This window comes from Lycium ferocissimum, chromosome 5 (assembly GCF_029784015.1).
Source record: "Lycium ferocissimum isolate CSIRO_LF1 chromosome 5, AGI_CSIRO_Lferr_CH_V1, whole genome shotgun sequence".
NCBI classification, from domain to species: domain Eukaryota; kingdom Viridiplantae; phylum Streptophyta; class Magnoliopsida; order Solanales; family Solanaceae; genus Lycium; species Lycium ferocissimum.
The window spans coordinates 69,518,594-69,543,897 of record NC_081346.1 but is presented as its reverse complement, the minus strand read 5'-3'; the positions used below and the strand labels follow the sequence as shown (position 1 = coordinate 69,543,897).

General features: G+C 37.9%; 3 protein-coding genes across 5 annotated transcripts; 1 reads left to right on the top strand and 2 right to left on the bottom strand.

The window, feature by feature from the left end:
- Positions 1 to 723: 723 nt before the first annotated feature.
- On the bottom strand, positions 724 to 3,527 carry LOC132057212 (uncharacterized). Of its 2 annotated transcripts, none has more exons than XM_059449698.1 (5): positions 3,145 to 3,527; positions 2,182 to 2,260; positions 1,989 to 2,076; positions 1,761 to 1,869; positions 724 to 987 (listed from the first exon to the last, which is right to left on the bottom strand). In XM_059449698.1, exons 1-4 carry the CDS (start codon positions 3,427 to 3,429, stop codon positions 1,782 to 1,784), a joined length of 540 nt encoding a protein of 179 aa, XP_059305681.1. In that variant the 5' UTR covers positions 3,430 to 3,527; the 3' UTR covers positions 724 to 987; positions 1,761 to 1,781. The 2 variants fall into 2 exon arrangements, with proteins under 2 accessions (XP_059305681.1, XP_059305682.1); XM_059449699.1 differs by lacking the exon at positions 724 to 987 and adding an exon at positions 1,563 to 1,670.
- Positions 3,528 to 6,736: 3,209 nt separating this feature from the next.
- On the bottom strand, positions 6,737 to 12,692 carry LOC132057211 (serine/arginine-rich splicing factor RS2Z33-like). 2 transcript variants are annotated; one of them, XM_059449696.1, is made up of 7 exons: positions 12,548 to 12,692; positions 9,565 to 9,698; positions 8,529 to 8,568; positions 8,322 to 8,417; positions 7,856 to 8,052; positions 7,676 to 7,762; positions 6,737 to 7,339 (listed from the first exon to the last, which is right to left on the bottom strand). In XM_059449696.1, exons 2-7 carry the CDS (start codon positions 9,672 to 9,674, stop codon positions 6,919 to 6,921), a joined length of 951 nt encoding a protein of 316 aa, XP_059305679.1. In that variant the 5' UTR covers positions 9,675 to 9,698; positions 12,548 to 12,692; the 3' UTR covers positions 6,737 to 6,918. The 2 variants fall into 2 exon arrangements, with proteins under 2 accessions (XP_059305679.1, XP_059305680.1); XM_059449697.1 differs by having other exon boundaries at positions 7,676 to 7,759.
- A 2,663-nt stretch (positions 12,693 to 15,355) lies between these two features.
- On the top strand, positions 15,356 to 23,250 carry LOC132057985 (histone deacetylase HDT1-like). The gene is made up of 8 exons (XM_059450559.1): positions 15,356 to 15,368; positions 16,435 to 16,505; positions 16,588 to 16,810; positions 16,940 to 16,954; positions 17,035 to 17,210; positions 17,892 to 17,952; positions 22,869 to 22,946; positions 23,198 to 23,250. The coding sequence occupies exons 1-8, from the start codon at positions 15,356 to 15,358 to the stop codon at positions 23,248 to 23,250; spliced, it is 690 nt and encodes a 229-aa protein (XP_059306542.1).
- Positions 23,251 to 25,304: the final 2,054 nt, after the last annotated feature.

Below are 25,304 nucleotides of genomic sequence, written 5' to 3'. Positions count from 1 at the left end.
ATCTTGCCATAGTATTAAGAGAATTCAGACTATTTTTAGTCATTTGCTGACAAACTCTTAAAACACGTATATTTGGCTTGGTTAATTTTACTCTTTTTGGATGGAATCTGTTTTAAGAAAAAGAGGCAAACCGCCATGTCAAAGAGAAAGAGGAAAAAGTTGTGGAAAAGCATCTTATTTTATCACAAACGAATCCTTTACATGAAGAAGGGAGCAATACTTGGGAAGTGGCCTCTGCCAATTTCCCCTTTTGCACCAGAAAGAAGATAAAGAAAACCAGAACCAAAACAGTCATCAGGCCTTGATCGATATCCAGATGGCCCGGTTTGAACCACCAAAAATGCACTATAAATGTAATTGTCACCGTAATTCTCACTACCACTTAATCGAAGTATCTATACAAGCTTAAGACTTGAGGATAACCATCAATGCAGTTCCAACTATATTGAGTATCATACACGTAACACAAGTTATCTGGTAAATCAAAAGGTAATCTGTCGTACCTAGCTAAAATATATATGGATGTTAAGTTGCATTAACACAGTTAAGATGGTACATAAACCTTAAGTGATGAGAAGAGCAGTTGATATAGGCAATACAGTGACCAACACAGCTTCCTCCCATAAATTCTGGGAACAATTGGCCATACAATAAAATCTGACATTAGAAAAAACATAGGTGTCTACTCATGGAAGCTACTGTTATCCCTGTATTCTAGTTCTTTCGATAAGATGATCCCGTGCTAATTCACTAACATCTATAGTCGATATTTGTTTCACTTTACAATAGGTTACAGATTTGTGCTTTCCCATCAGATTTCGAGTGTTCCAGATTCAATTGCAGCGCATCTGTTTGTTCTGCATGCATAGAACTGATCGCGATAGAACATCATATTAACCGACAACTACGATGATTCATCGATCTGCCTAGCCACTGCAACAAGCAGGAAAAAACTGATTGACAGGTAAAACCACCAAAATGATTCACCTGAAACTCAAGAGTACAAACCTGATTAAAAAAGCCTAAAGTTTTTTCATGTCAATCCCAATAGCTTGAGAAACTAGAGATACTAGTAAGTTAGAAAAGCTCGCAAAAGAGACTAGCAATTTAACAATTTGGGTGGGTATGTAAACATTTGTTATCAGAGGCGGAGCCAGTGACAATATACGGGTTCACGGGTGAGGTCTGCATACATCCTACCCTCCCCAAACCCCACTTGTGGGAATACACTGGGTATGTTGTTGTTGCTGATTGTGAACCCAGTTATTGCTATAAATTAACTTGAGAATGTCGCAGAAACCCACCAACTTCAAATCTTGGATGCGCTTCTGTCTGTTATGTTCTATGACTGGGAATCATATTGTCAAAACATCTAACATAAATTAAGATTTTACAGAAGTGATTATAGCAGATATTAAAAACGTTTCCGACTTGAGTATATCAATATGCTGATGGAAATATAAGGACCTATCTAGGCAACAGCAAAACAGAATGTATTAATGAGCACACATACAGTTGTGAATAGCACCAACTATAAACCGGAAAAAAAAAGGAACCTATTAGGTACAAACTAAAGAGCAAACTGAACAGATGCTATGTTTTACCTGATGAGACACCTTTAGCAACCACATCCAACAAGAGGAAAAAGAATTATACTCGAAATTCGGAATCTGCCAAGACAGTAAAAGCAACCTGGTGACTTAAGCACCTTGACCTAAAATCTAATGCACCAAAAAAAAAAAAAAAAAAAAAAAAACTACCTCAGAAAAACGAAGGCAGAACTAAGTCGAACTCCATATTGCAGCATTGAAATTCTCCAACTCTTTTGAGCTTGATCCATATACCGCCTTAATTGTGTCTATGCAGCAACTACAATCGAATCAATTTTTTAATCAAAACATCAGTAACAGATAGAATTTCACCGTTTAAGGCTCGAGCTTTAACAAAGTTTGCAGCTAATGAGTAAATGAGCAACATCTATAGATTACCTGCAAGCTTCCTTGTTGAACTTTTTCTTTTCAATCCCATACAGTGTCTCAAAGATGTCCGGTTCCACCCGACAAAAGTATGGACGATCTAAAGCAACGAGAAAAATAATAATTCAAGAAATTGACCAATACTGTATAACAAAAGCAAAAAACAAAATCATCGGAGATAAAAAAAAAAAAAAAAACGTTTCACCTGCATAAATGGAGCATTTTCTTGTGCTCTTATCGAAATGTATGCACCATCCATCAGAACCCACCAAGCTGTTGAATAACTGAGAAGAAAATTCCGCATAAAAAGCCTCAAACTTAGAATAATATTCTTTTCATTTTAGATATCCCAAAATGTTGACACAAATCTACTGTTAATAACAATCTGTTCATTTTGGAGATCTAAAATATTTTACACAAAATCTAGTACTTATATCACAACTTTTAAGAACTCAAATTTATTTAATCATTCCACTCTTAAAAGTTAAAAGTCAAATATAACTTTTTTGTCTTACTAAATGCAATCATATCTTGACACTTTACTACAACAAATATAACAACAATAACTACGGCTTAGTCACAAACAAGTTGGGGTCGACTATATGAATCTATACTTCTTAATTTAACCTCATTTCATATCTATGAGGATGCATCATTAATTGACAAATTTTACATTGGCTGCTAGCGCCTACACAGAGGGGAGTTAGAATTTTGAGTTTATGGATTATGGATTCTAACAGGCATCCTCTATGACAAGATTCCACTAAAACGGCCAAGTTTCCTTTACGACCGATTTTTCATGTTATGTTATATTGTATGTTCATAGTGCAACAGGCTGTCCTCTTTTTATATTATATGTTCTCTATAACAACAATTCGCTATAGTAGCCAAAAAATATCAGGACAAACGAGCTACTATTTTTTTGGTAAACATGGTGTCCGGCCCAGCTTGCGCGCACCACAGCTAATTCCAGGAAAAGTTGCTACCTCCCACTAGCAACAGGTACCGGACGACTCTGTCCAATTAGCTAATACTATAATTTATTTTTCTCTACTACTAGAAATATAATACATAAATTGAATTGACATAAAAAGATTCATATCCATTCAAATACTGTATAAAGCATGACAAATGTAGTATAATCTATCATATTAATGAAGAAAAGAACCTCAACATCAGAAGGGTCATCAAAAATCTCTTCAGCAGAAGGAAAATTTGGCCCTTTTTCAAGTTTACAACATGCACCACAATTCTTGACACACTGCCACGTAGGTTCTTTATTTCTACTGTTAAACCCTGAAGTTATTTTCTTTACGGTAGGTACACTGGTGGTTGCATTTGGTTTAGCATTTTGGGTTTTTGGGTTTGGTCTCTGACGTGGCTGCTTCGCCTTCGCCGCCGTGGGAACGGTGGCGACACGTGGCAGAGCCACCATAGCTAGGGAAAGAGACATTGGATTTTCTTATGGATTGGTTAAGCCATTGGCGCCAGATAAAATGCGGTAAAGGGTCAAACATACCCCTGTACTACTATCAAAAATAGTTTAATTATACCCATCTGTTATACTTTCGTTCGAAATATGCCCCTTCTATTATAATTTGGCACATTATTGCCATTAATATTAGAGAAACACGTGCCAGGCTCAGAATTAGATGACTCACTTTTCTTCCCAATATTAGACGGGTGAGTTTTCAAAGAAATTGGGTATTTAAAATTGTGGGAGGGAGAGGAAGGGGAGGGTGAGTCATTTTATTCTGAACTTGACACGTGTCTCTCCGTTTAAATTACCGGCAAAATTATGCCAATTATAATGGATGAGGTATAGTTGGACCGAAAATATAATGTAAAGGATATATTTAAACCGGAAGTATAACGAGGATTATATCTGAAAATATAGGGTATATTCGACTCTTTCCCCTATAAAATGGGTCATTTGCACTTTTTCCCTATTTATGCTGGTCTGTCCCTTATAACAAGCAACTTTGAAGAAATTGCACGATTCTCCCTTCAAATAGGCCAGTCTTTAATTTTTTTTTTTCTTCAAAATTGAACTTTAGAGTGCATAGTTGTTTAAGGGCGGGGGATATAACTTATGAAATATTATGATACGAAATATAAACTTATGCCCCTAAAAAAATTGTTTGCCTTGAGTGGCAAAATTAAAGACTGGCACAAAATAGGAGAAAAAGGCGCAAATGACCCAACAATTTTTTTGCAGGGCATAAGTTAATATCTTCGCATTTTAATATCTTACAAGTTATGGTTTTCGTCCTTAAAAAATTTATATTCCTCTAGGCATAAATTTGGCTACTTAACGACAAAAATCAAAGACCAGCCCTTTTGAAGGATACACCGTGCAATTTCATCTATAAAATCTTTAGGCGAAGTGTAGAAATAGCCTCTTTAGAGACGTTTATAATTTGTCCTTTATTTTTTTAAAATTTTGCAAATATGACCATACACTACACAAGCGAAAGAACAGCGAATTTGAGCTATCACTTCCGAATAACTTTAGATCAAGTGGTGTGAAATTTGATCATGAAGTTTTTTTTTTTTTTTAAACGTAAAACTTTAGTATACTAATCTAAAGTTTTCAGTAAAGTTCAATTTCTAGTCCATTGGTCTAAAAGCTTCCAATCTTTCCTCTGCTCCTGTGTTAATATTAAAGACATGCAATTTTGCAACTTGAATGTCGATTACTTCCCTTCGTATTTCAACGTCATAAATCTCTTGATGTGACAGCAGTGTGCCAAATGGTCATGAAAAGCAATTCTATAGCTCTAGAATTAACCAAAGTAAAAGACACATCGGTCTATGGGATAATGATAGTACAATAATACTTCTACTAATAAGGGTACGAATAGGTATTCCAGACTGGAATCCTGCTCTACCAATGCGGAGAGAAAAAAAACACTTAACTATGTACTAACTTTCTACCATAATCCTCGACTTCTACGCTCTCCTGTCTAGGGTTTGATGGACGTTTCGTATAAAGAGGAGGATCACGACCAAAGAGATGACTCAAATTACTCGCCAATGGTTCTTATAGACCATTGGAACAATGCCTTCAACTTGTAATAGATTCAAAGTTGTGCGGTTATAGTCAGTTGTGAGTGAAAGTGGCGGTTTTAGGTTGAAGTGAAGGGCACATATCCATTAAAGAAAGGTGGTCTTGGCGGATCAGACATTTGACATTTTCGGCATAAGGAAGTGTGGAAGAAAGAGTGTTGTTGAGGAGTTGCTGGTTGGAATTTGAAGACGCCATTGGAGAAAATAGCTAGCAACAATCCTATTTATAACAGTACAAACCTACTTTAACTCAAAACAGGAAAATTTACTCTTATATATATTTGACTATAAATCCTACTAATACATGAATTATTTTTCCAACCAAAAAGGAAATCGTGTGAGAAAATTTAAGAGAGAAGAAGGAAAACGGTTGCTTAAGGTTTTTGAGGCCACAGGTAAGTTCTCAATTATTTTCAGCTTTTAATATTTAAAGTAATAAATTAAGGAAATAGAAGTACTATATAAGGCAACTTGGACTCTAAACAAAGTTATTCTACCAATTCTACCATTGAAATGTTGAGAAACATCTTAATTTTTCCGTGTAAAAACACTACTATTAAAAATTTTCCCACCAACATTCATCGAGCAATAACCACTAAATATTTTTCGTGAAAAATCAGTGAGAAAATAGAGATTTTTTAGTAGTGATCATCGACCAAGTTGACTAGTAGAAGACACGATAATGCACTATAGAGATTTTGTCATGTGTGCATTTGTTCAAAGTAAGTTTCTTTCTGTTCGAGTATCACGTGACAGAGTTATGGGCATGAAATTTAAAAGAACACAACTAGAGGAAGACAAAAATAATGTCTGCTTCGTTTATAGCACATTTTTCACTTTCAGCCAAATATCTTACAAGTAGTTACCTCAGTTGCCCCAAATAAAGTTGACAAACAAGCACCTCTAATTGAATTACTTATTGAATCTGACGAATGTTGATAACAACAATAATTGCTGCGTCTTAGTATCATATAAGTTGATATTTGGCTATATGAATTCTTATAGACCATGTTACGAAAAAAGAAATATTTATCGTCAAACTGTGAACTGAGGAAAACATGCAAACTGTTATCTCATCTAAACGTACTAAGACGCCAGCAACTTGCCATTGAGAATCGAAAATCACCAAAAAGGCTTTGCAGATTAATTGTTTGAATACGATTTGAACCGGTTTTATATGTAAATGGATGGTTCAAATATTGTCCAATCCATACGTCCTAAAAAGAATGAAAATTTTGAAACGAGCACCTATACCATTGATGAGGGAAAATAAGTACTCTGCAGCCTTAGTTTTACCAATTTTTAGCTAAAACATCGAAGCATCAATTCTTACGTAAAATGAAATTTTTCATAACAATTTCTCAACTTTTTGAAGAAAGATTTCCATACTTACAAACTTTTAAGTAAAAGGTACTACAGGCATGAATATGATCTCTTTTCTTTTGTCATAATTCCTATAAATAATTAAAGGATACAATGCTTCAGTTAAGGAAAAATAATTCACTCAGGCAGGCGGTAATAACAAGCGATCCAAAGTATCCATTGTCAAACCATGACTCATTTGGTTGAAACCGTTTAAACATGCAAACCGTTTATATTTGATTGAAAGAAATTTTCTGGAAGAAAATGAAAGAAAATCTCGTGCAAAATTTGAAATATTTTTTGAAAAAAGAAAAAAAAAAAAAAAGCCATTAAAGTAACAAGAAATCATCAATATACCGAGTATAGTACTAACTTGCAATCCAAATATAGATATAAGTCAACTCTTTCAAGTATATCTCATTAGGCCTTCACAAGGTCCAGTGCTCAAAATTCATTCAGAAACATCCCACCAAGTTTCTTCCATACAGTAGATTCCATAAACGAGTGCCTTTCAAGGCGATTCGCTCCCTCTACCAGAGGGTTCATTACGAAACTCACCCTCATCCTCGTCATCATCTACATGGCTCCTCTGGTTGGGACTTGGGCTTCCACTTCCACCATTAGCTTCAGCGGGGCTGTCATCATACCTTCGAGGAGGAGCAGGGCTATCATCCCTTCTAGGACTTAAAGGACTTGCACTTCTCTCTCTCGGGCTTTGGCTATAGGCACCTTCTTCTCTAGTTGGTGAGAGAGGGCTCTTTGCTTCCATAGGGCTTCCCTCTTCGGGCGTTGGGCTGCGCTTCCTCGTCTTGGGTGGAGGACTAGGGCTAGGACTTGGACTTGCTTTTCTTGGCTCGGGGCTCCTACTGTAGCTTCTTGATCGCTTCACCTGGTCGGCTCGTTCCCTCTTTGGTGGGGGGGATCTTGATAGACTGAAAGAACAAAGGAATGAGCTCAGAAACATTTCTACCCATTGAACAAAAATATTTAATTGAAGTTGAAGAAAAGAGTTTCTGAAGTTGAAGTCGAAAAATATTATTCGGAAGTAAAAAAAGTTGCATCTGCACCAGAATTTTAGTTAGAAAAGAGTTTAAAGCTTCGTGAATGAAATTAGTTAAAGCACAGTATTTGCAAATACTGTGATGGCCAAATTTAACTTGCAAATAATGACTTTAGTATTTGCAAGTGAAGTCAATGGGCAAACACCCGAGGAAATAGCAAATTCCAGAGAACAAATGAATGCCACCTGAACGCGTGTCAAAACTCACCTATAGCTGCGGCTTCTGCTGTAACTTCGACGAGGAGAGCGTGACCGTGATCGAGACCTAACAGGTGACCGTGAGTAACTGCGCCTACTGCATGAATATCACAAAGTCAACAAGCTCATAGAGGAAAATGATTAGGAAAGGGAAATAGAGAAGCACTACTCCCTTCAGAGTTTCAAGTACCTGAGTTTTTTAGGACTATTTGGGCATTTTCTTTCTATATGACCTCTCTCTCCACATCGATAACACTTGTTCTTCCAATCCCCAGCTTTGCAATCTCGAGCCCAGTGGCCTTCAAGGCCACAGTTGAAGCAGCGGCCTGACCCAGGAGCGGGTCCTTTGCCAAGATACTCACGCGAACCACCAGGTCCACGTGGAACCTAGAGAGAAAAAAAAAAAAAAACATTATCCGAAATCTTAATCAACATAGATGTACCACAGGGAACCAAGTTCAGCAATTTTTTAATTAATTTTTTGAATAAGGATCAGGCAATGATCAACAGTTACTACTACAATTAGCTCACATTGGTTAATCCAGGATAGCAATTTGATGGTGTGTCGAAACAAGAATAGCCTACCTTCATTTCTTTTGGGTTTTTTTTTTTTTTTTGGTTTGTTTTTTTTTTGGTGTTGGTATTAGAATACTTACTCCCTTGGCAAATTCCACAATTATGCGGCGTCCATCAACGTCACGGCCGTCACAATAGTATCTTGCATCATCAGCATCTCGAGGATCACTAAATTCCTGTTGAAACACGTTGTGTAGCAAACAAAAGATTTTTTTGGCAGGGATGGTTGAGGGGGTCAAAAATGGAAACTAATGAAACATTAAAAAGGGAAAACAGAGAATACATACTACGAAGGCATAGTCGTGCTTCATGTCCACATCACGTACTCTGCGGAAATGGTTTGCCAGAAACAGTAAGGCCATCATTACTTACTTAAGCAAGGAAGTTTCATGAACACTTGCCCCTCAAGACGAACTAAACACCAGTTTGAGATTGTTGGGAATTTCCATAAAAATACGCAAAGACATTATAGAAAGGACCACCAAAGTCTCCTAAAACCGGGCAAGACTCCACCAAGGCCATTATAGAAAGAATCACCGAAGTCTCCTAAAACCCGGCAAGACTTTCCATCAATTCCACCAAGGCCACCCTCTCAAGATTGACCTTCAGGCCAGGCAAATGCCTATAAACCGTCAACAAGATCATTCAAGTTAAACTGACAAGCATCTGGAACACATTTTTCCTTTATATATAATAATTGATAAGATACCCGAGCAATACATATGCTTCGAACGAAATTCCCACACACAGATGGGAGACTTAAAAATGTAAGCCTCCACTGACTTTCTGCGGGTGTACTAAACCAATTGTGCATTTCTAAGAAGTTCCGCACAGTAAGAATATGAGTTATTCACCAAGATCAGAACAGAAATAAGAACTTCAGCTTTATGACCAACAAACATAGGAACACATAGAGCAGGCAACTATGATCTAGTACATCACATAAATTGATTAAATAGAGCGCAGAAATATTTCTGCCAGTACCCTCTTTCCAATTTTACAAGCATAGGTGATCCATCGATTTGAGATCTGAAATAAGGAAGCAACAATCTCTAACAACAAAAGGAAACTTATCCATCCATTCTAGTTATATGAAGAACATTCACAGAAGAAGCAACATGGGTAGGCATGCATTGAACTTAAGGTAGATGGACAAAGTCCCCATTAAAGATACATGGTTGTAATAATAATTCCCGCCATTTGCGCAATTTCAGTTGCTCAATGACAAATTGCCAACATCAAAAGCAGTAAAAAAGCAAATGACAGTGTGATGGCCTATACAAAGGCCTGCATGATGCATCAAGAATCTGGAAAAGAATTTACCTCCCATATTTACTGAATACACGCTCCAGATCACGTGAACGGGTCCGTGAAGACAAGTGGCCCACATAGAGACGGGTGCTATCTCCCCTCCGATCATCATAACGAGGCATCTTTACAACTGCACAATATTCAAACTGAAAACACGCACAGAAAATGTAATGTTATAACTCATCTGTTCACAAACATTTTAATCACACAACACAAAAGTAATCTAGAGCAGAAATAATCTCGAGGTAACACAACACACAAGAAATGAAAACTAGAACATTGAGATATTCTTTGAAAAACTATTACATATTGAGAACTTGTGCGGACACAAAATTAATATAAGTCGAAATGCAAACTTATTTTAAGCGATTAAAGGACTTGAATTCACCGAGAGGCTTTTGGAAGGGTAAAGGTCCGGTCCAACAGAGAAAAATAAGAATTCACAAAATAATCAATCCATAAACAAGAATGTGACTAAAGCCTAAGCTCATTAAAATTTCAAAAAGAGAAAAAATTAAAAAAAAAAAATCAATTATGTCCAAGCTGACATTTTCCAATTGACGTAATCCAACCCAGATAACTTCCCATCAAGACAAGCAGGAGCTGACCAAACTAGTTTGATTTTAGCTACAGTATTGAATTAACTCAAATTATGGATCCCAAGTGACACCTCCCACCTCAAAAAGATGAGTTATAGTATGCTTCTTTCTTTTTTTTTTTTTGATGACATGGGAACCCGCAGCCGCTACCCTTTTGGGTGCTCATAGGGTAAGCCCAGCTCCTGTGCAATAGCTCGCAAACCACACAGGAGAGGTAACCGCACTAGGCAAGGCCGGTGCGACGTGCTCGACCCAGAAGGCAAATCCCCTGCTGTCGTAGGCAGGGGGTTTCGAACTTGAGTTATAGTATGCTTCTTATCAACCAATTTTACATTAGCTTTCAGCAAGAAAAACTACCGTAACCATTCCATACAATAATATCCTAACATTTTCCTGGTAGCAAATTTCTCCTCCCAATAATTGAAATCATCAGCTTACAGTATGTAGACAGAAAAGACTAAACCATAAATAATTTTAAGAAAAAGAAAAAAAGCTTGAACCTTCAACCCAAAAAGTTAATTGGTGTGTCATGCCGAATGAAGAAAGGCATGGAGACCTCATGTCAAAAGAAATTCCGCGAATTTCCACCCAAAATAAGAACTATCAAGCAAACACACAAAATAACCAGAACCAACTACCAAAATTCACATTTCTAGAAACCATGAGCCCTTTACACTCATTTTTCTAGCCAAAAAGAAAACACAAAAAGCAATCAGAACCAGCCACCACAAATTCACATTTCTAGAAACCATGAGCCCCTATTCAATCCAGCCCCAATCAAAAGACATATTAAAAAATTATAAGGGCACATTGCCAAAAAAAGCTTCTACCTTTTTTATTCGGGTAACACAAGAAATCAAGACCATTCAGGAAAACCCAAACAGAAATTCAAAAAAGCTGATAGAAACATGAAGTTCCTTTCAACCAAGTTTAACCCCGCAACAAAAAAATAAAAATTTCTGGACAAAAGATTAAACCATAACTTCTTTCCGGAATTAAGAAAGCTTGAAACTTCAAAAGGTACTATAACGCCAAAAAGTTATTGGTGTGCCATGACGAATGAAGCAAAGCATGCAGACCTCACATTATAAGAAACTCGGCAAAATCTCCCCACAAAATAACCAGAACCAACTACCACATATTCACATTTCTAGAAAGAACAAGCCCTTTACACTCATTTTTTCCACCCGAAGGAAAAAAAACAAGAAAACACAAAAAGCAATCAGAACCAACCACCAAAAATTCGCATTGCTCGGAACATGAGCCCCTATTCAATCCAGCCCAATCAAAACAACAAATTCAACAATTTCCAGGTCAAAAGCTTCAGTTTTTTTAAATAGTTGATACAAGAAACCCAAGACCACCCAGGAAAAACCCAACAGAAATTCCAAAAAAACTGCTAGAAAATCATGATATCCTCCTTTCAGCCCAACCCAACCCCACAACAACAACAAAAAAAGGGCACAAAATCCTAAAACTTTCAGCTTTTTTAACAGGCCCGCCGTGATGAAAGAACCAAGGATATCTGGACCTGACAACAACAACAACAACATACCCAGTGTAATCCCACAAGTGGGGTTTAGGGAGAGTAAGATGTACTCAGACCTTGCCTCTACCTTTTGAGGGGTAGAGAGGCTGTTTCCGATAGACTCTCGGCGATACCTGGACCTGACAATAACCAGAATTCAACAAATAATAAAAAAAAATCCAACCCCACAACAAATTTTAAAAACATTGAGACAAAATGCTAAAAATTTCATCTTTTAATGGGTCCTCCATGAAAAAGGAAACAAGGATACCTAGACCTAACATTAACCAAAATTCAACAAAAATATTCACAAGGAAAAAAAAGAAAAGGAATCAGACCTACAGCCAAAAAAAACCACACAAAAGTATTTCTCCAAACAATTTATTTGAAGAACAAAATCAACAATTTAGGGCATACAACATAAGATATACTCCCACTGTTTCAATTTATGTGAACCTATTTCCTTGTTAGTCCGTGTCAAAAGGGATGATCTTTTTCTATATTTAAAAACAATTTGCCTTTATGCAATGATTTACAGCCACACAAAATATATGCGACTCATTTAACACCACAAGTTTAAAAGTCTTTCTCTACTTTCTTAAATTCCGTGCTAAGTCAAATGAGTTCACATACATTAAAACAGGAGTAAAAAAGAACAAATTTTTTTCCCAACAATCTTTAAACCATGGTACAATAAAAGGAAAAATTACCTCAATTTCTCGCTAATAAAATAAGAAACCCTCTCTACACAATTTATTTGAAGAGCAAAATCAAAAAAATTAGGTCATACAACATAAGGAATTTATTAAAAAAAAAATCTTTAAGACAATAATAATTAATAAAAAGAATTAAAGAGAAAAAAAAATACCTCAAGGGCGAAATTTTCTTTGTAAACCGTGTTGGCTGCTTGTTGAAACCCTGTAAAAGAGGAAACTTTTGAAGTTAACTACACTTATCTTTGCTTGAACCGACAGAAACTGAAGGGTCCAGATTTACTCTTGTATATCGGAAGGTTAAAAATGATCGTGGCCCAATATAAGGTGGGGTTCAGAAGCCCATTTTATTGAGCCCAAAGTAAAAATGTCGAAATATTTTTAAATTTAAAAGAAAAATAGAAAAAGTAGAAATTGCACGGTCTGTCCTTCAAATGGATTGGTCTATAATTTTTGCCGTTTAAAATCGAATTTATGCCTAGTGGGGACATAAGGATATAACTTGTATGATATTATGATGCAGATGTACAACCTTATGTTTTGTGAAAAAATTAGGGATAACAACACAAAATACCCCAAAAATGTAAAACGTTTATCCGCTCATGCCACCTCCTAAGTTAATTTCTCTTCTTAACTAACCGGCGGAAAATATCTACCCCAGTACCCCTTGCCGGAAACCCTTCCTCTATGATGTCGTCGCAGTATATTTATATATCATGATTGTATCATGGAAGACTAAGAGGAACTGAATCAGTGCTCCGTGATACTATCTCAATATATTTATGTACCGCGATGGTATCGTGGATGCCTGAGTCATTTCATTAAAGGATTGACATTCTTCACATTCTATACCATCACATTATGTGTATGTAAGGTGATGATATTATAGAGGTCTTTTTTAGAGAAGAATGTCTTTTGAATAAATGAATATAATACCATCTCATATATTTATATACAATATTAGTATGGCTGGGTAATTATTTTGATTACGGGGGCAGCGATGTTCTTTTCTCAAAAAGTTGTTTGTTATGCGAGACAAAAATGAAAGACCAGCACAAAATAGGGTCAAAAGTGCAAATGACCCATTGAGAAAGGAATGACTTGGGAAGCTACTCTTATAGCGTGGCCCAAAATTTGGGGTTTATAGGCCTATTTTGTTGAGCCCAAAATGAAGGTCGAAATATGTTTAGGAGAAATTAGGAAAAAAGTATGCCTTAGGGAAGCAAGTCATATCAGAGCCTGGTTTCTGGCCTGGGACCTGTGGGTTATGGGCCCACCACGCTTCCGCTGCGCCACTCTGATTATTGGAAAGGATTATGTAAAACAACTATATATTCGGTTTTCTATGTCAATTTATGTAGCACCTCATTTTAGTGTATCTCAAATAAAATGTCACTTTTCTATAATTAGAAACAACTTAACTTAAAATTTCTCCTTTACCCATGATTTATAGCCACATTAATATCTAAGGACCCGTTTGGCAATGAGAATTATTCACTTTTTTCCGGATTTTTTTTTTCACTTTATTTGAAAATCAACACGTTGGCCATGAAAATTCAAAATACAACCTCAAGTTGTATTTGGAATGTGGAGAAGACCTAAAACTCTGTTTTCACCTTTTTCACTTTCAATACATTCAGATAGGGGTGTCAAATGGGCGGGTTGGGCTGAAATTGGCCCAATCAAAATGGGCTGAGGTAATAAATGAGTTGGGCTAAAATTGACCCAAAAGTTACTTGGGCTGAAACAGGTTGGGTTGAATTGGGCTAAAAATGGGCTGGGTCATGACCCGTCCAACTTGACCCAGTTTTTTTGAAGGGTCTATTTTCTAGAAAAACATTTTCACAGAAAAATATTTTTCTTGAAAATTATTTTCGCGGATTTTTTGTGAAAAATTGTTTTGAGGAAAATATTTTCCGTGGTAAATATTTTTGAGAAAAACATATTTTCATGAAAAATATTTCCCTTCATATTAAACATACCACAAACTTATAAGATACATGATACAAGAAAAGTGTATCCATAAAAAATAAAAAAAAAAGGGAAATCTCAAGCAATAAACCCAAATTTAAGTAAATCTTAAAAATGGGCTAGTATTGGGCTAAGTTGGAGATCACTTTAAAATGGGCTATGTTGGGTTGGGCTAAAATCAGCCCAGTATGAAATTATTTTGAGCCTAACCCATAAAATTTTGGGCGGGCCATCACCTTTTGGGCCAACTTTGACAACCCTACTATTCAGACAACCAAATATTTATTTGCAAAAACCATAACCAAACACAACTCTAACTTCAAAATTTCCAAACAGAGTGAAAATATTTGATTTTTGTGGCCAAACGCCTTCTAAGTATTGTTTTAGACCACAAATCTTACTATAAATATTATTTTTATATGTATTCTGAAGATGTTTGAAAAAAAAAATGTAATTAATTGTAAAAAGTATATATTCTACTTTTTCTAATATTAAAATGTTATGCGAAATATCAGATATTAATATCTTATATAATTTAGAACAAAATAGTTAAGTTTGACATGAAAACGTTATTACAATGCAGATTTCATAAAATGGTTCATTAAATTTAGAAAATGAAAAAGAAAGCTTAAAGTAAGAACAATTTAATTTCATTGACTTTTCAGTAAAAAAATTTGCGTGGTTTAATTTGAAAGAACGTTTACAAAAGTATCTTATAATTATACAAAGACTTTTAATTATTTATATTTATTTATAAGTTAACTTTCTTGCTTTCATCATATAACAATATTTTTAAAAGTATCAAGCTGATGTTACAAAAATAGAGAAGCAAGAGCAGATTTTTTTTTAAAACTTATTTACAAATTCAATTTTTAACCTCGATTTAGGCCCGAGCTAATGACACTAATAATAAGTAATAGATAGAGATAAGATATAGTACATCCTAAATTACAAATCCTAGACTTCTCTTTCTACCTTTTATCAAATCAGCAATGGAATTTTGGGGTAGAGACTCTTACTCAATCTTTTTCTCTGTTTATTTTGATAATCTTTATTGCTTTATATTTTGTTTTTTGTCCTTAATGTTACTCCCATGTTATTGATTGATAATTTCGTTTCGCCATGTTTATGGTATATGATGACTGACCCATGTCCTTGTTTGAATTTTCTAAAAGTATATATACATTGAGCAAATTTTAGTTTTTTCAAAATATATATAGCCCAACATAAAATATTATGCCGCGTAGCCCAATATACAACGTTATACCTTGGGGAAAGCATTATACATTATGTATGATAGTATAAAAAATGTGTTTATACACAAGTATGGGGTAATAAACTCGAGATATGGCGAAATATCTTCTCCCAGTAGACATAGAGCGTAATTTCCCTTACATGTTTTTTGTTATTTACTACTATTTTGTATAGCTTCCGGGACTATGTATCTTCTTCCAGTTCAGTATTATTTTTCATTATCGATATGGTAGAGAATGACGATCAAGTAGCTAGAAAATGCTTGTGCTGTAGTGCAATGCTGACTATATATATATAATGGTGGGTAGGTACAAGATATTCCTGAAATATGCTTCTTTAGTGTTAACAATAAAAAAAAAAAGATGGTTCTTTAGTGTTTCAAATTGGCCATAGATTCTGTCATCACTCTGTCCTTTGGGTTCATTTTCCATGCCTCTATATAGGAGGGTAGAGTAGGGTATTTGATTTAGCTCTTTCGGATATCAGGGGTTTGCTTGGAACCCCGGAAATGATTTCTCAAGTGTTTGATGCAAAGAAGCCTCATTTTTTGTACTTTATATTTGGTGTTCCTTCATATGCTTTACTCTGATGACCATGTGTCTTCTTGATATCATCACAGCTTAAGAACCCCAGTACATTAGAAGTTCTATTGGATCTCATATACAATTTAAATGTACTTTTGTTTAATAACTGTATTGTAAAAACATATCTTTCTTTTATGTGTGCTCTGCTGTTGATACTTCATCCATAGTGTGTTTCTTTCCCACTTTATATTGGAATTATACAGGGCAGCTGTTCTAAATTTACTTACATTTAGGCGCGGAGGTGAAAAGTGGACAAACTTTATCTGTACAGCCTGGAGATGACATGATTTTGCATCTTTCACAGGTACCACGCGATAGGCAAATTCACTTGCAGTACCTGTAGGCATCTGTTTTTAGTATTCTATCAATGTATTCTTTTTTTCTAGGCATCTCTCGGTGAGTCGAAAATGGATAAAGCATCAGAACCTGTATCCTTGTTTGTGACTATTGATAGAAAGAAGCTTGTTCTTGGAACACTCAGCTCAGACAAGCTGCCTCAACAACGATTTGACCTGGTGTTTGATAAAGACTTTGAACTATCACACAACTGGAAAAATGGCAGTGTCTACTTCTTTGGATACAAGGCTGCCAACCTATTCAAGCAATATCTTTTTTCATTGTCTGTTAGCTTCTATAATTTGTTGATATGAGCTTCACTACCTTTCTACAATTCCCTTCTTTTCCATTAAAAGGAATATATTTTTCAAATTCTTTTTGTTTCCTTGACTGCATTTCCGTGTGACACTGACGATTGTAAGTAAAGATCTTCTTTGTTTGAGCATAGTTATGTTTCGATGGATTAGGCGATGACTTAATTGATATTTAATTGTGAGCAGATGAGGAAATACCCCTTACAATTGCAATCAGTTGTGATGAAGGTTTAATTGCAAAAGCTAAGCAGAAGGTGAAGGCAGCGGAACCTAGTAAAGGTGCAAAGGCGGATGATGGAGATGAGAGCAGTGATGAAGATGATTTGTCTGAGGATGAAGGTGATTCTGAGATGAGGGAGGTATGATTGTCTAATATATGCTCAATGCTTTATAGTATTGTCATAACATATGTTATCATTAAAGGTTCGTACATATCTGGGGTAAACACAAAAACCAGTTCGTACTTGTTCAACAATTTCCTGTCAAATTGTTTTAATATGTTTTCAAACATTGGTACTTGAGTGATCTTCAAGATGTAAGCTTTTTAAGATTTTGAGCTTCGGTATTCAGAATAGTGTGTGTGGATTTGGTTTTAAAAGAATTGGTCTTGGAAAACAATCTTTCAACAAGATTTTTCTTTTGATAAGGGTGCTGGAAAACAATTGTTTGACAAAGGTTGACTCTTAGTAGTTTAGGGGCTTTCATCCCCGTAAAAATTTATGGATGAAACCGTTTTATTATCTTTCTTTGCTACTAAGCATATATTTGAGTAGCCAAAAACAGATACTGTTTGGTTCTAGAAACAGAGGCCGAAATGGAATTGTCAGATTTGGGCATTGTTTTTGCAGCCATCAAACTGATTATCAGATTGTTTTGCATGTTGAAAGGCAGAACCCTGCCTCTGATTTGAGCTAGTTCATCTTCTGGTGCTTGCAATTAATCTACCTTGTTCTTTAGGAGTCTGAAGCATTAATCGCAATGCAAAATAAGTTATCTTCTGCATAATATAGCTTGTGTATTACTGATTATTCTCTGTTCAGGACGAAGATGATAGTGATGAAGATCAGTCTGATGAGGAGGAGACACCAAAGAAGGTAGCTCGTAGTTATTGATCTTCTCTTGTCTCCTGGTTTTCTTGAGCAGGAAAGCGGGTTAACACTACCTGGTTTTTTAGGCTGAATCTGTTAGAATATGTAAAAATATATTCGATTAGTAAGATATATTTTGTAATATTTTGTAATCTTCTATTTTAGGATAGCATATGTTAGTATTATTTAGTGAAATTAGTTCCTAATTGGTAGCCTACAATTATGGTGTAAATCATGTATATCAACCCATTCATGGGAACAGATTATTCAAGGAAAACATTCTCTTACATGGTATCAGACTAGGTTCTCCTAAAAACCCTAGCATCCTAAAACCCTACCCCTCAGCCGCCAACCCCCCCTTGGCCGCCGACCCCCTCCCTCCCACCCTCTCTCTTCGTTTTCCTCCTCTTCTCCATGGCTGACACCTCCAAGTTGCATCCTGCGACTACCGTCACCAATATCAAATCATGCATTCCTATTGTGCTTGACTACGAAGGAAGCCAATACAACAATCGGGCTACCTCTTCAAGCTCCATTGTCGTGCCAACTGGTGATCGACCATATCCTACCTCCTCGCCTCTCCCACCGTGCTACCACGGCCATCGGCACCGAGAAACTTGCTGCTAAGGCACTATGGGAACGGCCGGATGACATTGTTCGGCAATGGATTTATGGCACCATATCCAATGATCTTCTTAACACGATCATTCATCCGGCAGGACACCGCCGCCGAGGCTTGGGACCGCCTTGTTCATCTTTTCGGGACAATAAATCGGCTAGGCTCTCGCTCTTGATGAGAAGTTCACCAACACCAAATTGGTGGATTTTCCGAATGTGAAAGCCACCGCACCAAAGCCGAAAGTTCTTGCACAACCTTGCCAACGTCGGTCCACAAAGTTTCCGACGAACGAGACTTGTGCTTCTCGCCTCGCGAGGGTTGTCGGACGAATATAAGACTTTTCGCACAACGGTGCAGCACCGTACTCCTCTCCCGTCTTTGATGTTGTCCGTCGATGCTTGAGCTTGAGGAAGATAGCCATGCCGAGGACGCCATTCACGACGCTACCAACCGGCCGCTCTTGTTTCCCACAACGTTACTCCTCAAAGATTTCTAACGGTAATGGAGTGACCCCATAATTCGAAAAATAACGCCCACAATCGTGGCACTTCGCAATCGTGGGCAGAAAACAACCGCGGTAGCGGTGGCCGGGCAACCGCAACAACCGGTGGCTACAAATCGGGGCAACGGACAGCAATGGGCGCGGGGGGCCGCATCACCGCACAGCCGCGCAAAGAAGAAGCAAGGCCTCGGCCCCGTCGTGGTATTATCCACCACGGGCTTTGGGGGCCGGGACCTGTGGCCACCCCACCTTGTCCCTACCCCACGGCGGGGATGGCGGCGCCCCGCGTGGCGGGCAAGAACCGCGCCGTCCCCCCTCGCAGGGAGTTCTTGGTCCTCGTCCTCCACAAATGTTTTACTCGTCGGCTCGTCATCACATGGCGGGTACGCGCCCACGTATATTGATCAAGCTACGCACACAATGTCGTTGACTCCGCCCGATGACAGAATTGGTACATGGACACCGAGCCACATCTCATATGACCAACTCCCAAGGTACTCTCTCGTCTTATTATCAATCGAGCAAAAATAATGGCATTATTGTTGGTAATGGTAGCATGATTCCAATTCGTGGTTATGGTCAAGCTTCCCTTCAAGTAAATCCTCTTTAAAACTGAAAAATGTCCTACATGCACCTAAACTCATCAAAAACCTTATTTCTGTTCGTAAATTTACTATAGACAATATGGTTTCTGTTGAATTTGATCCCTTTGGTTTTAATGTGAAGGATTTACAGACGGGGAGCAAACTCACGAGATGTGAGAGTTCGGTGATCTTTATCCATTCTTCCCAAATTTTCGAGCCATCTCGCCATTCGCACCATCCGCTTTTAGTGTCATCTCTCCTCATATCCGGCACTCCCGTTTAGGTCATCCAGGGGATGTTATTCTTAGTTCTTTACGTAGTAGTAATTTGATTGAATGTAATAAGGCTCGAAACAATGTTTGTCATTTCCCTTCCGGGGAAATTAATTAAATTGCCTTTTACGACTCTCTTCAACTACTACTATGCCCTTTGATATTGTTCACAAATGATGTATGGATCGCACTGTTCTTACCTCATCCAAATACAAGTATATTATGTTTTATTTCTTGACAATTACACAAATTTTCTTTGGACTTTTCCAATCAAAACAAAGTCCCTGTGTTTATGATGTTTTCTTGTCGTTCCTAATTTCATTCGCACTCGCTTTGAAAAGAAATCAAAACTTTTCAATGTGACAACGGGCGTGAATTTGATAATGGTCCTTTTCATAAATTTTGTGAACAAAACGGATGTGTTTCCGCTTTTTCTTGTCCCCACACTTCCCCCCAAAATGGTAAGGCGGAACGGAAAATAAAATCGATCAATAATGTTGTTCGTACACTCCTTGCCCATGCATCTATGCCCCCCTCCTATTGGCATCACGCTTTGGCCATGGCCACGTACCTACACAATATTCTCCCTTCCAAACTCTTAGCATATAAGACACCCACTCACATTCTTTATCAAAAGAATCCATCCTACTCTCATCTCCGAGTTTTTGGTTGTCTATGCTTTCCTCTCTTCCCTTCCACACAAATTCATAAGCTACAATCTAGGTCCACTCCTATGTGTCTTCCTAGATACCCTTCCAACCATCGGGGGTACAAATGCTACGACTTATCGAGCCAAAAAATAATCATAGCTCGCATGTGTGGTTTGATGAAAATTCCTTTCCTTTTTCACAAATGCCTACTCTATCTCCTACCTCATATGATTTTTTGGATGATGATAATTCCCCCATCGAGAATCCACTTGTTGCATGACCAGCCGCCGCTTCCCCAATACAGCCTCTCCCTCTCGTGCAACCCACCACCCGATCTCCCCCTACCTCTTCTCCTTCATCGCCGACCGCCAGGCGTCCGCCCTCCACCGCCCCCACGGCAGCTTCCCCGCCGCCGCCCTTCCTCTCCCACACTGCCCCACCACGGCAGCAGCCCCCTCCCTGCCAGCCACCCACCCATGCATCGCATGACTACACGTAGTCAACATGGGATTTTTAAGCCCAACTCCAAGTACCATAATCAAGCCCCTTGTTGTCACCACCAATTCCATCTCCCCCATTCCTCGAACCGTTGGTGCCCTTAATGATCCGAATTGGAAGAATGCTATGCAAGATGAATATAATGCTCTTATCGATAGTAAGACTTGGGAGTTGGTCCCTCGTCCTCCAAATGCTAATATTATTCGGTTGGCCTTTATGGATTTTTCGGCATAAAAAGAAATCTCGATGGTTCTTTTCGAGAGGCATAAAGCCCGTCTTGTAGGTGATGGCAGTCTCAACGGGAGGGTGTTGATTGTGACGAGACGTTTAGTCCCGTGGTCAAGCCGGCAACTATCCGTGTGGTTCTTACTATTGCTTTATCTCGCCTCGGCCCATTCACCGCCTTGATGTAAAGAATGCTTTTCGTACGGCAATTTGAACGAGATTGTCTATATGTATCAACCTTTGGGGTTTCGGATCCACTCGTCCCGATCATGTTTGTCTCTTGCGTAAATCTCTTTATGGTTTCCGTTGCACCACGGCTTGGTATCGCGCTTTGCCGAATATGCGGCAACCATTGGTTTCTCCCATAGTACATCCGACAACTCCTCTTCATCTTTTGTCGTGGGAAAGATATTGCTTATATTTTGTTATATGTGGATGATATTATTCTAACCGCATCTTCGTACTCTCTCGTACTTAAGATCATGTCCAAATTAGCTACGGAATTTGCAATGAAAGACTCGGGGTCCGTCGAGCTATTTTTTGGGATCATAGCTTCTGTGGACAACAATAGCCTCTTTATGTCTCGCAGTTCTTATGCAGAGGATATTTGACAGAAAGTGCAGCATGTCACAAAGGTAAGCCCCCGCCCCACCTGCTTGGACTCAAAGTGGCAAACTCGCCGCTTCTGCCGCCCCCCGTATGAGGATCCTACGAAGTATCGCTGCCCGCCGGTGCCTTGCAATACTTGACATTCACTCGGCCGACATATCATACGTCGTCCAACAAGTTTGCTTGTTTATGCATGACCCCAAGGTCCAAAGATAGGAAGCATTAAAACGCATTTTGCGTTACATTCGAGGTACGATCGACTTTGGCACACATTTATACAAATCCCCTACCACTCCTATCATATACGTATGCCGATTGGGAGGATGTCCGTACACTCGACGCTCCACATCGGGTTATTGTGTCTATCTCTGGGATAACTTGATTTCTTGGTCTTCCAAGCGCCAACCTACTTATCTAAGTCAAGTGCCGGCAGCATGTGCAGGGTGCTAATGTCGTCTCGAGTCTTGTCTGGATTCGTAATCCGTCGCTTGAACTCCATTGTCCTATTCGTCAAGCAACGTTGGTCTATCGTGATAATGTAAGTGCCATTTACTTGTCCGGAAATCCGAGACAACATCAACGTACCAAGCATATCGAAACGGACATTCACTTTGTTCGCGAAAAGGTTAGACGTGGCTTAAGTTCGTGTCCCGCACGTTCCGTCCCGTTATCGATTGCCGACATTTTCACCAAAGGTCTTCCGCGCGTACTATTTGATGATTTCGCATGGCGCTCCAACCGTTCGTAGACCTCCCGCTTCGACCAAGGCGGTGTGTTAGAATATGTAAAAATATATTCTGATTAGTAAGATATATTTTGTAATATTTTGTAATCTTCTATTTTAGGATAGCATATGTTAGTATTATTTAGTGAAATTAGTTCCTAATTGGTAGCCTACAATTATGGTGTAAATCATGTATATCAACCCATTCATGGGAACAGATTATTCAAGGAAAACATTCTCTTACAGAATCAAGCAAAAAGAGACCAGCTACAAAATCACCTTCGCCCCATAAAAAGACAAAATTTGTAACTCGTCAAAAGACTGGTTAGTTTTTGTCCTTGCTTTTCACTTAATATTAATGTTGGATATGGATTGTCCAATTTTGGACGGTCTGGTATTTTCCTTTTGATTTGCATGAGAAATTAGACCAAAAACTTAATCTTAGTGTTGATTCCTTGGGAATGAGAATCTTGTTCTAATCTTAAAAATAATTCAAAAACAAGTGGCTCATTTGTTGCATCTTTACTCAAGTTAATATGGTATTAAGTTATTTTCTTTTGGGCGGCGGTTTATAGATGGTAAGAAAGGTGCTGGTGGATCTCTTCCCTGCATGACATGCGGCAGGTAACTTAAAATGCAGCTTTAATTATGTTAGAAGCATTAGGTTGTTCCCTCGATTCATGTATTACTCCTTGCAGGCCTTTTGCATATGATAATTGTTACATCCCGTATTTTTGTGCGTTAAGTTGCATCATAGATTAGTCATGTAAGCTCAAAGGATGTGATTATGTTTGAAGTTATGTTGTTTATGTTATGTTCAACAAGTGATAAGTAAGTGCCGCGAAGGTGAGGTTAAACGAATCGGAAAAAAAAAAAAAGTTTTGCTAAGTTTGGGATGTTGAATAAGTTATATGACCGTATGGAGTTTTGGACATATCCAAGTATGCAAATAAGTTATACAGACATCGCATGGAGTTTTGACATATCCAAGTATGCAAACAAAGAGATCGGTGTAATCGCTTACAAGTAGTCATGAACAAGAATCGCTACAGCGTTGACTTCGACCAACATATAAAGGGGTTTAACCCCTCATTTTCAGCCAAGAAACCAGCCAAAAAAAATATTTCCAACAATTCTAGAAAGTTCTCCAACCTTCCCTCCATTAAATTTCAACGCGAGTTAAGTAAAAATATCCTGATTCGGTTCCACTTGTACGTATAGTTACGTTTATAATATTGTGTCGCGGTGAATTTGTGGCTCGGGAGTAAGGCAAGTATTGGAGATATCGCGGTATTAGCGGAAGTAAGGTATGAATCTTTCTCTTTTGGAATCATTTAAGGCTTATTTACTGAGATAAATTTATGGAATAATTATGTAGCGAACCAGCTAGGAGGAGTGGAGAAAATATCATATGTGTATTTGATGGAATATTTTGATAGTAATGAGATTGTTGTTGTTTCGTTGTTGTTATTGGTTGTTGATTGTCGTGGGTATCGAGAATTCGGGCCAGACATATAAATGGGAGACGCCGCCCGATTTTACAGAGTATAGAGTAGTTTGACTTGAAAGTTTAGTATAAGTATATATTATGATGAGTCTAATGATAGTGTGAATCCTCTTAAATGTAGACTCACGAATTCGAACGAATGTTGTGATAACCGGAGGTTGAAACAGTATGTTAAGGCTAGCCCTTTCTTCTAAAGGCATGATTCCTTTCTTATGAATCCAATAGGTGTTTTTCAAATGTCCCATGATCCCTTTATGTGAATCCATAAATGTTTTCCAAGAATATTCTTATTCTCAAAAGCTAGAAATTCATGATTCATAGAGTTCATGATTCAAAGGCATGACTTTTTTCTTGATAATCCATAAATATTTTCCAAAACGTTCCTATTTTTCGAGTCAAAGATTTATGATTCTATAAGCTTTTATGACAACAACAACGGACATGTTTTTACAATATGAATGACGATGTTAAAGATGAGAATGTTTCTATGATGATGATGATTTTAATTCTAGAAATTCCAAAGCTTATGACGTTAATACTATTATGAGATTATCGAGCTTATTTCATGATTTTATTCATTTGTTGATCTCACCTTATAATAATCGTTCCTTCAAGGTGGGATAAACGATAATGATTGATCCATAATATAATCCTGAGGCTACCGACCTTACGTCACTCCAATATAGTGTGGCTTTGATCGGGCTCATGCATGCTTTATATATATGTATGTATTTTCTCACACCGAGCCGCGCTATAGTCGGCCGGCACGAGACCTATCAGGCAACCACCGATCGCCTGGTATTACACACCGAGTCCCGAAAGGGCCGGCACGTTACACACCGAGTCCCTAAAGCGGCCGGCACGTTACACACCGAGTCCCGAAAGTGGCCGGCACGTTACACACCGAGTCCCGAAAAGTGCCGGCACGTTATGATGTTGATATTATATATATGTATGTAAGAATTTTTTTTTAAAAAAAGCCGAGTACGCATGACATCCGCCTTACGAGGCATCCGTATGTGTGTTATCTCTCTTATTCCATGTTACCTTCCATATCCGTATTATGTTGTTATTCATGCCTTACATACTCAAGACATTATTCGTACTAATGTCCCTTCGGACGCCGCGTTTCATGCCACGCAGTGTATACAGATGAGTAGGATATTAGCAGAAGA

Coding starts and splice junctions, on each gene's coding strand:
- LOC132057212 (XM_059449698.1), bottom strand. CDS start 3,429: ATGTCTCTTTCCCTAGCTATGGTGGCTCTGCCACGTGTCGCCACCGTT. Junction 2,261..3,144: donor ATGACCCTTCTGATGTTGAG/GTTCTTTTCTTC, acceptor TTTTCTTCTCAG/TTATTCAACAGCTTGGTGGG. Junction 1,870..1,988: donor TTCAACAAGGAAGCTTGCAG/GTAATCTATAGA, acceptor ATTCGATTGTAG/TTGCTGCATAGACACAATTA.
- LOC132057211 (XM_059449696.1), bottom strand. CDS start 9,674: ATGCCTCGTTATGATGATCGGAGGGGAGATAGCACCCGTCTCTATGTG. Junction 8,569..9,564: donor GTATTCAGTAAATATGGGAG/GTAAATTCTTTT, acceptor CCATTTCCGCAG/AGTACGTGATGTGGACATGA. Junction 7,340..7,675: donor AGCAGAAGCCGCAGCTATAG/GTGAGTTTTGAC, acceptor TTGTTCTTTCAG/TCTATCAAGATCCCCCCCAC.
- LOC132057985 (XM_059450559.1), top strand. Junction 16,506..16,587: donor TGATTTTGCATCTTTCACAG/GTACCACGCGAT, acceptor CTTTTTTTCTAG/GCATCTCTCGGTGAGTCGAA. Junction 17,211..17,891: donor GTGATTCTGAGATGAGGGAG/GTATGATTGTCT, acceptor TTCTCTGTTCAG/GACGAAGATGATAGTGATGA.